Below are 12,062 nucleotides of genomic sequence, written 5' to 3'. Positions count from 1 at the left end.
TACAGTTGCAGGGGAGGAACCCCGGTGTTCTTCACAGACGTAAGCAATGAAGTAGTGGTTGCGAAAACAGGTGAGTTAAAGGTTAAACACTGAACCTTGAAGGGTTCAGTGGGCTCTGAAAGTTCAATGATTTACTGATTCTGGTTCAGTATTCACTGGAGTTGTGCAAGTTGTACATTTAAATAAAAATAAATAAATCTTTGTCCAAAGGAAATCCCTTGCCAGGGGGTCAAACTCAGGTCGTCCTCAACGTGACACCATCGTGGCTGAGTCGTGGAGCCTCGGTGACGTAGATGGACCTGTAGATGGTCCGATTTCCATCTACAGGCTGGAGGTTCTATTGGTACAAGGCTGTTCCCCAAGTGTATGGCAGCAGCTACGTGTACGAGCATCTGCCTGGCAGCACCAACGGGACCAAACAGAATGTCTTCATTATCCATGGACAGACAAGCACAGCGGGATACATGTGCATAGCTGGAAGAGCAAACCCGGTGTATTTCACCGAGTACAGTGAAGTAAAGTTTGTCTGGTCTGGAGGTGAGAATGTTGTATCTCGTTTTGCCTTGTAGCAATCGATAACGTAATAACGGCCAATAAGGTAATCATTTATTGGTCAGTCATTGGTCAGTTAACGACTCATTCCCGCAGCCACTAGCACTCTGGCGGTGAATTGCAATACCATACTGAAAACTGCAAGGTACTACCCCGTCAAAGCGTCTGTATGGTCACAGAGTTGGATACACAGGGTACTATAATGGAATCCAAGAGTGACAGATTCCTAATCCTTTAGGCCTCCTGTGGAGGGGGGTTTGAGGGTGGAGGTTATCTATAAGGTCTGATATCTGTTGCAAAATGCAATATTAAGGCTAATTGTGGCACTTTGTCTCCAGAAATTGAAAATAAAATAAAGTGATACCTCAGTTACTACATAACGTAACATAACGTAATAACCAGCCAATAAAGTAATAAGTTATTACTTTATTGGCAAAAGGTTATTACGTTATTGGCTCAACAACTTTACTACATTATTGGCTCAACAACTTTACTACATTATTGGCTCAACAACTTTACTACATTATTGGCAATTTATTACGTTATTGGTTTTATTACATTTAAATTATTACGTTATTGGCCGTTATTACGTTATCGGTTGCTACATGCCTTTTAAAGAGAACCCCTCTCTCTTTACTCACCGCTGTCTTTCCCATTCACGTTCACTAGTTAAAGCTGTAGTGCGTGACCTTTAAAGCAGATTTTTACCTGAGTTGTACAGCTTCGGAGTCATTGTGATGGTTAGGGAGATTAGGAACTGACTCCACCGCCTGTAATGCCGTGTTCAAGTGATTCATGTGATGCCAAGGCAGACGGAGGCAGCAGCAACGTTGTGTTAGTGTGTAAGTCTCGAAAAACCTAGTCGTCCTGTTTTTCAGATGAAGGCCGAGCAGACGACCGCTCAATAAACTTTAGCCACTTTTCAGTGGGTACCTTCAATTTGGAAACTTAGGAATTGTCATTTCTTCCCCCTAGATGTTCAGTCAGCAGTGTCTTTAACAGTGGCGATCAACAGTGTGCAGCACTTCCTCTATGACGAGGTCATACTGATCTGTCAAGGGAACTCTGATCACTGGAGGGTGAGGACATCTCCGGAAAGCATCCTACACCAGTGTTCTGCGATGACAATGAGAGGAGCCATATGTACCACGCGACAGTTACGGCGTGGAAGTGCAGTGCACTGGTGTGAGTCGGCATCGGGAGAGTTCAGCAATGCAGTCAACATCACTGTCTCGGGTATGACTTTATAATGAGCTGATAAAGGGTGTCGTGTGACTCAGTTTCACTACCTTGGTTCTAAGGCAGGGGTGTCAAACTCATTTTTGTTCAGGGGCCACATACAGCACAATTTGATCTCAAGGGGGCCGAACCAGTAAAAATAGTAAAATAATAGAATAATAACCTATGAACAACAAGAACTCCTTTGTTTTTTCTCCTTTGTTTTACGTTTAATTTTACAAAACATGAAATTTCTTGTGCAATTTCAACAATATCATGCCTAAATTTACTATTTACACAGCACACTGGGTCTATAAATGCACAAACATTTAGTCACGGGTATCTGGAGCATTTGACATTACGTTTAGATTAGTGTGAAATTTTAACAAATTCATCCTGTGGGCCGGATTGGACCCTCTGGCGGGCCGGTTCTGGCCCCCGGGCCGTATGTTTGACACCCCTGTTCTAAGGTATAAATTCTTATAGTCGGCCGGATCATGTCGAGGGAGACTGATCTTAAGGAAACATTGCTTACATGACAGAATTTCTTGGGTAAATGACCACATTTACAAGCTATTTCTAAGTCAAAGGGCTGTATTTGCAGTGGCAGTATGATATAATATAGCAGAACTTGACAGCCTTAATATGGCTGACCCTCATACTGCCCCCTGGTGCTTTTCACAAGTATGGAAACTGGAGTGTTCAGACATCTTTGAACAACAGCTGGTGAAGATAAGGGATGGCACGATAGCACTTTGTGTTTGTGTCCGACACCTATATCTCAAGCTCGATTATCTGTTGACACCACATTTGTGCCATTTCAAGCTATATTTCAAGGATATAATTAAAATATTCTTCTCCCATAACACGACTCAGCTAAAATGCTCTTGGATTTGACTTCCTGCCAAAACGGCGTTCTTTTGGTACCGAGTTTAGCGATCAGAGCTCTATTGGTCTCAACAAAAAGTCCAAAAAAAAACACTCTCCCCAAGAGATTTCCACCAATGCTCGGGACGTCAAGATGTTTCTAAATGTGCGATGTCTGTTTTACAGATGAATACTGTGACATTATCCTGGTAAGCCCTGCCCAACCTGTGTCCCAGGGAGATTCGGTGACTCTTCGCTGCACATCAAACACAGGAAACACTCCCTCCTCCGCCGCGGCTTTCTATCACAACGACAAACTCATCCAAAGTGATTCCCGTGAGCTGAAAATCCCAGCAGTGTCGAAGTCAGACGAAGGTTTCTACAAGTGTCGGCACAAGGGATCCGTGTCAGCGCAGAGCTGGATGTCGGTGAAGGGTTCGTGTTTCTCTTTTTAAAGTTAAAGTTAGTTTTTTATTAATCCCCTTAGGGAAAGTATTCTCTGCATTTTGACCCATCCTAGAATTAGGAGCAGTGGGGGTTGGGTACCTTGCTCAGGGGTACCCCAGCCCTTTTTGGCCAGGTGGGGATTTGAACCGGCGACCCTCTGGTTACAAGTTAAGTTCCCTTTCCACTTGGGCTGCCCCCATTCTGTAAGTGATGCAATATCGGGTTCTCAGTGTGTTGCACGTGCACAGTTTAATAACCGGCAGAGTCCGAGGTTGCGCGCGGAGGAGATATTGGCCGCGTACATCTGACTCCGCCTCCGTAGGTGGCGCTGTATCTCTGAAATATGAACAGTTTAACACAAATGTGAGATAATGTGTGCTGAATCGCCGACTTCCTGCAACAGCGCGAGTGAAATTACCGCAATAACCACTCGTTGGCTTCAGCTTTCGGGAACCTACGGTGATGCAAATTGCGCTTGTGCGAACGCGGCGACTGCGATACGCTCGGTGTTAAAGGGTTAAGAAAACTGAATTGTTGTCTTAGACCGACTACAATCAGGCTTTTAACCTGCACATAAACGCACTGACTGCGGTTCAGTGCAACGTGTGTTCTTTTATATTTGCAGAGAACGTGAAGGAAAGCTCGTCATTCCCCGAGTTGTCGATCATTTTACTGATTTGTGGAACATTGCTGATAATTCTGCTGCTGCTGCTGCTGCTGCTGCGGTATCGTTGCGACCTAAAACCAACAAGTCAGTGCATTCTGAGGAATACAGTGCAACTATATCCAGTTAATAAGTGCCTAATGTTATTCATCGGCGGATTTAACACAAACATTCCTCTGTTCTTTTCACAGGTCTGTGCTGTAACAGGTTTGCAGCAGCATCACACCGACCTGCACTTTCAATTCTACGTGTTATGCAGTCGACGGTTTACGACTAAAGCGCGCTACTGTTGAAATGCACTTTGCAGGAGGGGGAACCCCAGCGCTGCCACCGACCAGCCAACAGCCAACCATGAAGAAAACCAACAGCATCTCTATTCGGCGCTCCTCCACGGTCAGTGTTCAGCACAATGTCAAATCCTCACGTGTTGTCGTTGTTGTCGTTCCGCTCTCAGTTTCTGACCGTTTCTCACCGATGTGTAGGAGAGGTTTGTGTCTACGACTCACTCCGACGCTCTGAGAACTCCAGAGAAGGTAGAGTTCCACCTCTGATTCGTTTTTTTAGAGCAATCAATAATTCCTTTTTGTGGATCAAATAGAAAGTGTGTGTTTTTAACCCTTTAACACCGAGCGCATCGCAGGGGAAGCGTATCGCCGTAGTTACGCAACGGTTTGTGCTGTCGGAAAAAGTCCAGCAGTTTCTGAAAGCTGAGAAGTTGCACGTCAAAGCCGATGTGATTGTTGCGGTAATTTCAGGAAGAGAGTTGGAAAAACACCTGCACAGTTTTTGGACATTGGACAAATCTGATGTTCGTGTACAACTACAGTGTTTTTTCTTCATTTTAAATTGTTAGTACACATTTTAACATGCAGTGAATGGTAAAAAAACCCCAAAAAAAGCCATATTCTGGCCCTTATTATGGTTAAAATAAGCAGACTTAAAAGGTTAATATATGATTTTCTTAACAGGGCAACACAATCATCCGGGGGGGGCGGTGTGACTATATGAATATGTATCCACTTCCAACCATAGGTATACATACCTACATGTATATACAAAGTATCTGGTTTTTATATACATATAACATTTTTTATAGTTTTCTGTAATTACTGTCATATTGTTTTTTTGTCAACTCTATGTTTGTTTTCTCACCGTTTGTTTTATTTCATTTTGATTTGGTTCCAGGTTCATGAACAGACGCACGTCGTGATGGAAAACACCGTGAAACAGAGAGTCCCTTCTCTTTTACAGCTGCAGCAATTTTAATTTTAGGTGTTTAGGTTTTGTGCACATGTTTTTAATTATTATTATTATTATTATGTGTTTTAGTTTGTAAATACATCTTCAAAACATTGACTGCAAAAACAATGTGCATGCCTGCCTTCATTTTATAGCTCATATTTATTTTATAGTCTATAGGCTAACATTTCAAACTCAAGTTCCTTCCTGGTGATATGATGATCATATCACCAGGAAGGAACTTGAGTTCCAATGAGTAACTGATAACCAATTAAGTATGACATGATCTCTTTTTAACCTTATAGAGAGCGCTGTTAGAAAAATATAGCACGAGGGGAGGAAAGGAGGGGAGGTTAAGTCAGATCCTCGCTGATATGAAATGTGTTGTCAGGTCCGTGTTTCTGTCCGTGCTGCAGTTTCAAAAAAGTTTGGCCAGGATGAGACACATTTTGCTGTGTGTGCTGGGCTCATGCCGTGAGTGTTAACATCAACTTTTACTTGCTTTTAAATGGTTCAGATGAAGGAAAGTTGTCTAGCGTTAACGTTAGTTTGCAACAACAACACCATGACGCCATTTACTTATATGTGATGTTTGACCTTCTGACATGATTTGGGCCAGCAGTTATAGAAAAGACGAGGTTTGGTTGACGATGATTGATATGCAGATTTTCTTTGTTTTTCTTATTATAATTCTGAAATGCAGAATTAAATGAATCACTCGCAAATTGTGACCACCTACAACAAGAAATGTCACAGTGTCGTAGTGCTTAGCACTGGTGCCTTACAACAAGAAGATGCTGGGTTCAATTCCCGCTCTAGGATCTTTTCTGTGTGGAGTTTTGCAGGTTCTCCCCGTGTCCACCTTTCCGAACTTGACATGTTGATATTAGCCCTAAAACACACCTAGACTTTTTTGTGTTTTTGGCTTTTAATTTCCAGAATATATATATGCCCATGTATGTGCATTTTTGAGTGTTCTCAAATTTTTTCATGCAATACTCACACTAACACGCCTATGCACAAAAACGTCCTCGTTGAAACCCATTCAAATCACTATTTTTGATGCATCGTGACAAAAACTTCTGGAAAAAAAACAACTTTAAGGGTTAAAAACATTACACAAAAATTCATTAATATTTGATACGTATGACGATGACTGATGTTAGTTTAATAATAATTTATACAATTTGTATAGCTTCCCTTTTTATGAGCACATTTTGGTGCTCTAGGTGTGTTAACTGTGAGTATTGCATGAAATATACACACACATATATATATGTATATTCAAAGAAATACTGCATATAAACAACTGTTTCTGCTAATCTTTCACATATACCAGGCTGCAATGATCAAACCAGACATAATCCAGTTTGCATGAAGTATATTGAAAATAATTAATGCATTCTGTTTTTTAGACCATAAAAAGAAGGTGCATCAATCTGAGGGTTTTTAAAAAAAAAATTTTTATTAATATTTGATATGTATGGAAAGGACTGATGTTTGTTTAAAACAATAATAAAAAAAAATAAAATTTTTAATAACTGACATTTTTGTGCTCTAGGTGTGTTAGTGTAACTTTTTTGAAGTCTCGTCATGCAAAAAATATTTTTTTCTTCATACATGGCCCTAACATTCTAATAGAGTATGGCCCTAATAGAGTATTTCATATTCTGATTAATCAACATTTCCATGCATTTTTAAATCCGTTTTTCTCTTGCTTCTACTCCAGTACAAGCACTGGCACAGACGCCCGTCGTGACCCTGACACCAGAGTGGCCAAAGTTATACGAACAGGAGATGATCACACTGACGTGTGTGATTCAGGGCGGCGGGGACGCAGAGTGGACGTACTCCTGGCAAACAAGCAGCTCAGTGTCACCTCCAGATTCGGACAGTTACCCCATGGAGGCAGAAGTGTCCCACAGTGGATTCTACAAGTGCAGAGGCCAGAGCAAAGGCTTTACAACAGAGTGGAGTGATCCTTTCAAACTGGAGATACACAACTGTAAGATGCAGTGCATTTTATATCAGGTATTTGTTGTGCTGTGCTACAGCCGTACAAGCACATAGACAGGTAGATAGACAGTAGGGGTGGCATGAGTTTCCAAATTCTCCATTCAACTTGATTCTCCATCTTTTTTTCTGTCTTTGAGCACAGATGGGTCAGCCATTTTAAGACTGGTCTGGTTTTGTCTAGCATCATTGGTTTCATAACTCATTTGATTTTGACTATTTAACTGTCTCCACATGGTGTCCTGAGTGATATAATGTCTATCATTTGCTTTCAATGTACCACACTAAGGCCCTTTAAAACATTTATTAACAGTATGAATGTAACAATAACCAAAAAAAAAAGGTAAACAAAGAAGCAAAGTCATAAAGAGTCATGAAGCTATGTGTTGCTCCAGCAATCTGTTGTTAAGGTCACTAAAGCTGACCTCCGAATAACATAATCATACATGGAAGGAAACACCTTTGTAGTAAAATGTGGCCTGCTTGGCATTCCGTAGCGTGGTTCCAGTTTAATTAAATGTTTAAATCCAGGGTTTTTTCCACCACTAAATAGGGTCACATGTCTGATGCTACATACGCGTCTTTAGCGCTAGTTGTCGCTTTAGCGCCAGTTGAATTTTGAGGAAGTTGTTGACAAACCTCCCGGCGAACACAAAACATCTCCACACCGGTGGTTTCAGTGAAGCGGGAGGGGGTTCAAGTTCGGTCGACGTGTTCAACAGTTGCCTTGGTTAATATTAGTTGGCAGAAGCTTAGGGTTAGTGGGAGAAGCTAACAGCACTGTTTGTTTTCTGCTCTGGCACGCCTGTAGGACATCCCAATGGGGGTGTGGTTAGCTCATCAATATAGATCGTATATATATATCGATGTATGTCTTTCCGATAGATGTGCCAATACCAGTCCTCACTGTGGCTCCAATATGGCAGAGTGCTGGAGCACCAATTATGCTAACCTGTCAGATGGAATATCCATCTGCGGGATGGAGCTTCTACTGGTATGAGGTTCTTCAACATGGAAGATATGAAATTCAATACACGATGATGCCTGGAAATGGGAATGAAGAAAATTCCTACGTCGTTTACATGCCGACGTCAAACACCACGTCATACGTGTGTCGAGCTGGAAGAGGAGAACCCATGTATTACTCTGAGTTGAGTGAACGGACCTGGGCTCAAGGTTAGTTTGTTTTTGGCTTTGACCTTTAATGGATGGACGGATGGACAGACAGACAGTCTGATACATAGATAGATGGATGGATGGATGGATAGATAACATTATCTTTGTCCATAGCAGGAGAGTTTGGGAACACCATCAACCTCACCACGAACAGTGCGTATAATGTAAAATCTAACCATATGTATTACATATAAATTGTGTACAGTTCCTGGTGGATGTACATGATTTTACGTCACATTAAATATCAATATCCATGTGCATATGATCATTTTAACTACATGGTTTCCACAGGGCCCAAGCCTGAGACGCCCTCAGTAGTTGCAGCACTGTTTGCTGGGTTAGTCTCTGCAGTTGTGCTGATGGTCCTCCTGATGTTGCTGTATCGCCTCCTCAAGTTCCCCGGTGAGAATATTACGTTAAAGTTACAGAAATGTTTTTGGAAAATCATGACACTGAAGACAAGTTAAACATAGGCTATGGTCGGATTACCAAACTGAGGTTCTGCGTTGATGTGAATCAGATCTGACGTTTTCCCCAGGACTGTGTGGACACTGACGTCAGATTTGAGTCACTACTTCCGTTCATGCATTTATCTTGACTGTCAAAGGTTCGTCTGAACAACGTAGCTGGTAATCTGATCGTAGCCATGTTGCAGTAGACACAACCCATAACGACACATGTGTTTTTCTTCACAGATACAAACAGGAACAGGTTGGTGCAAGTTACTCTCCGCTCATTTTGACCGCACATGCCATACTATTTCTGATGCTGACACTGTATACAAAGTATAGTGATCCTCGACGTTTCAGGTGCAGCACTGAGCTGGACTAACCGGTCAACCCAACCCAGCAGCACGTATATTCCTCTCTCCTTGAAGGTCAGCTTTCTTCATTTCTTGTTCCAATATCACTGTTGGTCCTTGGGCTAAGAAATCGTCCACGGCACGTCCACCCACACTCACAAGCGTACCCCTAATTTTATTATTTTTTTGATTGACTTCTCACTGCAAACACCACGCACGCGTTGAAGGCGTAACATCACTTACTTGTCATAGTGCAAAGTAGAAGTTGAGAAACGTTCAACTTTCCAAGTGGCAACCAAGACATATTATACCAACACAGGTGCTAGCCAAAGCTCAAACTCAATATCAAATGGAGTTCTTGCAAACCCGCGTTCGTGAACCAGTCGGAACATGGGTCTGCAGTTTCTGGACTTTGCAAGTTCTCCAGGTTCTCCGGGTTTCCTGTGATCCTCATGTGGGGGATAAGGTGGTAAAGACGGATGGATGGAGCGCTCACACAAGGTCGTCAAAGCTTTTTGTCGGTTCAAAGTGCAGCCTCAGTCATGTCTCGATCTTCCTTTTCTTCCAGGCGACACTTGTGTCTACAAAACGATCAAAGGTTTCAAAAGATCTGGAAATGGTATGGTATAACCTGGCGGGAAAGAATGGAAGCAGGTTTTTTTTAAAAAAAAGCTGATTGAGTGATTCATATCTCAGACATTCTTCTTTTTTAGGCGGAGTAAAGAACGCAGTGGCACTGTTTCCGGAGAAAATCTGAATCCGATTAGTCCCCCTGGTGGCCTGAGTGCAAATTGCAGCCCGTCCTACAGCCGTAGTGTCATAGATGTGTATTTCCCTTGTTATTTGTCCTATTAAACCTTCATTTCTGAAGGTGGTTTAAGTTTGTCACCGTGTTTTGTTTTGTTTTTACAGAGAATCTGACACATTAATTTGTTTTGTACAGCGTAACTTTAAAAAAAAACAAAAAAAACTTTGTTTATGCTTTAACTGCTTTGGTGCGGCTTCATTTGTAAATGATATTTGTAATAAAACAGGACATAAGAATATAGCTTCTTCGGTTTTATTTTGAAATCACTTCCTTCCCCCCGCGATTGTGCATACCCGTATATCCTGGTGCCACTGTTTGAACAGTAGTGCTATAGTATTTCTAATTTTCTCCCGCTGTTTTATATTTTATATCACGTATTTCTATACCTTGTGTGTCTGCCCCCGAACCTGCTTGTCACGAAGCGTCAAGTCTGTGAGTGCTTTTGTTTGCTTAGTTTAGTTACTGTGTTAGTTTAGGTTTTAAGTCACATTAAGTTCATGTCACTTTTGGTGTGGGTTTGATCTTCACTTCCCCTTTTATTTTGGTAAATGCCATGTCTTCCTGTCGCGTGGTTCCTTCAGTTGTTTTGACACATCTCCCCTAAATTCCCTCATGCACTTCACCTGGTGATCCTTAAGTAATCACTCGCACCTGTCCCCAGTTCCTTTGTCATTTGCCAGTGCGTTGTTTGTGCTCGTAGAGTTCACGTCTGCCACAGGCGGCGTAGAGCGGGGCATGTCATTTAATCTTCACTCTGTGACGTGTGAAACAGGAAACGCAAGATAATTCGCTGGCATTTCTCAGAAACGATTTCTCAATCGTAAGCAGAGATTAATAAATGACAAGAAGATGATAAACAAGAAGAGGACACCCGACGTCTCCCCTTCAAACATGACTGATGGCTCGCCCTCGCTGTTTAAGTCTCTTTGCCTGCACGTCTATGCTGCTGCTGCTGCTGTTGATTTCTTGTTCCTTCTTCCATGGTACGTTTGTTATTCTCAATATTGATGAGATTAGCTGAGTTGTGTGTGTCAATCAAGCTTGTACTGTTAAGTAAAAGTTTAATTTCATTCAAATGTAACATCGGATGCTGTTTTTTCACTGATAAAAAAACCCTGCAGTTTACACCAATATTTTGAGAGGTATCTCAGATTGAGAGTTTCCTGTTTAGTCACACTGAGATATCATGCATCAAAACGTCTGAAAATGTAAGTATCATTCAGTTTGTTCTTTTTTTTTTTTTTATTTGGCATGAAACTGAGGTGTCAATCATTCTCTCCATGCACCAAACTCCACAGAGAAAATTTGCCAATTTTGCATCACAGCGCACAGGAGTTGTTGGTCGACCCAAGTGAGCCAAAAAAAAGCTCATTTTCTCTCTGGACTTTGGTTCAGGGCAGTGAACGATTGGCAAATTCCAGTTTCCAGTCAGAAAAGGCTGTATAACAGTGACATAAAGAGCCAAACAAGAGCCCAAAGTGTCTTCTTGTCCTCATTTGTGTTTCAGATACGGCGGCGTTCGAGTGTCCGAGTGTCGTCCATAAACGAGTGGGAGACACCGTGGAGTTTTCCTCGTGTTTACCACCTGAAGGCGTCACCAATGCTCTTTGGACGTATCAAGATGAGATAGTTGCAGAGTTGCATGAAGATCGAAAAGGATTTGAACGTTATCAGTTCAAAGGCAGAGCGAGTCTGAACCCTGCAAACTTGAGTCTAACAGTGAGACGTCTGACTCTTCAAGATTCTGGCGTTTACCGTTTTTACTCCGAAGTAAACAACGTCACCATCACTCTGCACGTTCACGGTGAGAATCCTCTTCTTCAAACTTTTTAATACGGTTAATAGAATTGAAAGGTTTTGGCCTGAATGACATGACTCCAAAAGTTAATAGTTAATCTTTTCACTATTTCCTTTGCCAAAAATGTTAGCACGGTCTCTTACTGTGTATATAATTAAATTGAAATCCTGATCAAGATGCATATTTGAAACATGTGAAAGTTTACTCTTTGCTTTAAAATTGTTGATCTGATGGGAGTATGTGCTTTTTCTTATTTATTCCCAAAGCGCAGATGTGTCCAAACTGAAATGTTGAGGTTCCGTTTCATTTGTCCGATTATTCACAGAATGAAAACGTCCGAATGAAATTGACACGTCGTTGCTGTCCTTTGCTCTGTAACTCATTAGCGTCCCTAACTCCGCCCGTCCTGACTGTCGCCTCCACGTGGAACGCCTCATCTGAGTCCTGCACAGTTTCGCTGGATTGCAACTCGCTGTCT

The 12,062-nt window shown here is 41.9% G+C and overlaps 3 protein-coding genes across 25 annotated transcripts in view; all 3 read left to right on the top strand.

Moving 5' to 3' along the window:
- LOC122766468 (calcium/calmodulin-dependent protein kinase type II delta chain) overlaps positions 1-12,062 on the top strand; it is a 557,529-nt gene that overhangs the window by 537,831 nt on the left and 7,636 nt on the right. The gene's annotated exons all lie outside the window — the stretch shown is intronic.
- Positions 1,597-10,026, top strand: LOC122766471. 5 transcript variants are annotated; one of them, XM_044021369.1, is made up of 14 exons: positions 1,597-1,788; positions 2,824-3,072; positions 3,710-3,835; positions 3,940-3,955; positions 4,056-4,141; positions 4,231-4,281; positions 6,717-6,992; positions 7,886-8,176; positions 8,294-8,329; positions 8,468-8,578; positions 8,872-8,887; positions 8,968-9,053; positions 9,547-9,597; positions 9,692-10,026. In XM_044021369.1, the coding sequence occupies exons 1-12, from the start codon at positions 1,674-1,676 to the stop codon at positions 9,005-9,007; spliced, it is 1,413 nt and encodes a 470-aa protein (XP_043877304.1). In that variant the 5' UTR covers positions 1,597-1,673; the 3' UTR covers positions 9,008-9,053; positions 9,547-9,597; positions 9,692-10,026. The 5 variants fall into 5 exon arrangements, with proteins under 5 accessions (XP_043877304.1, XP_043877305.1, XP_043877303.1 ...); XM_044021370.1 differs by having other exon boundaries at positions 8,291-8,329; positions 8,986-9,053; XM_044021368.1 differs by having other exon boundaries at positions 8,291-8,329; positions 9,675-10,026.
- Positions 10,389-12,062, top strand: part of LOC122766480 — a 5,057-nt gene continuing 3,383 nt past the window's right edge. Inside the window, exons 1-3 of the mRNA XM_044021384.1 lie at positions 10,389-10,769; positions 11,294-11,590; positions 11,971-12,062. The exon at positions 11,971-12,062 is cut by the window's right edge and continues 178 nt beyond it. Coding sequence (XP_043877319.1) covers positions 10,685-10,769; positions 11,294-11,590; positions 11,971-12,062 — 474 coding nt within the window. The 5' untranslated portion in view covers positions 10,389-10,684. The remainder of the gene's footprint in view (positions 10,770-11,293; positions 11,591-11,970) is intronic.

Source organism: Solea senegalensis, linkage group LG3, assembly GCF_019176455.1.
Source record: "Solea senegalensis isolate Sse05_10M linkage group LG3, IFAPA_SoseM_1, whole genome shotgun sequence".
In the NCBI taxonomy this organism is placed as follows: Eukaryota; Metazoa; Chordata; class Actinopteri; order Pleuronectiformes; family Soleidae; genus Solea; species Solea senegalensis.
The sequence above is the reverse complement of the archived record's forward strand: the minus strand, read 5'-3'. Positions and strand labels throughout refer to the sequence as shown.

Coding starts and splice junctions, on each gene's coding strand:
- LOC122766471 (XM_044021368.1), top strand. CDS start 1,674: ATGACAATGAGAGGAGCCATATGTACCACGCGACAGTTACGGCGTGGA. Junction 1,789..2,823: donor AGTCAACATCACTGTCTCGG/GTATGACTTTAT, acceptor TCTGTTTTACAG/ATGAATACTGTGACATTATC. Junction 6,993..7,885: donor CAAACTGGAGATACACAACT/GTAAGATGCAGT, acceptor TCTTTCCGATAG/ATGTGCCAATACCAGTCCTC.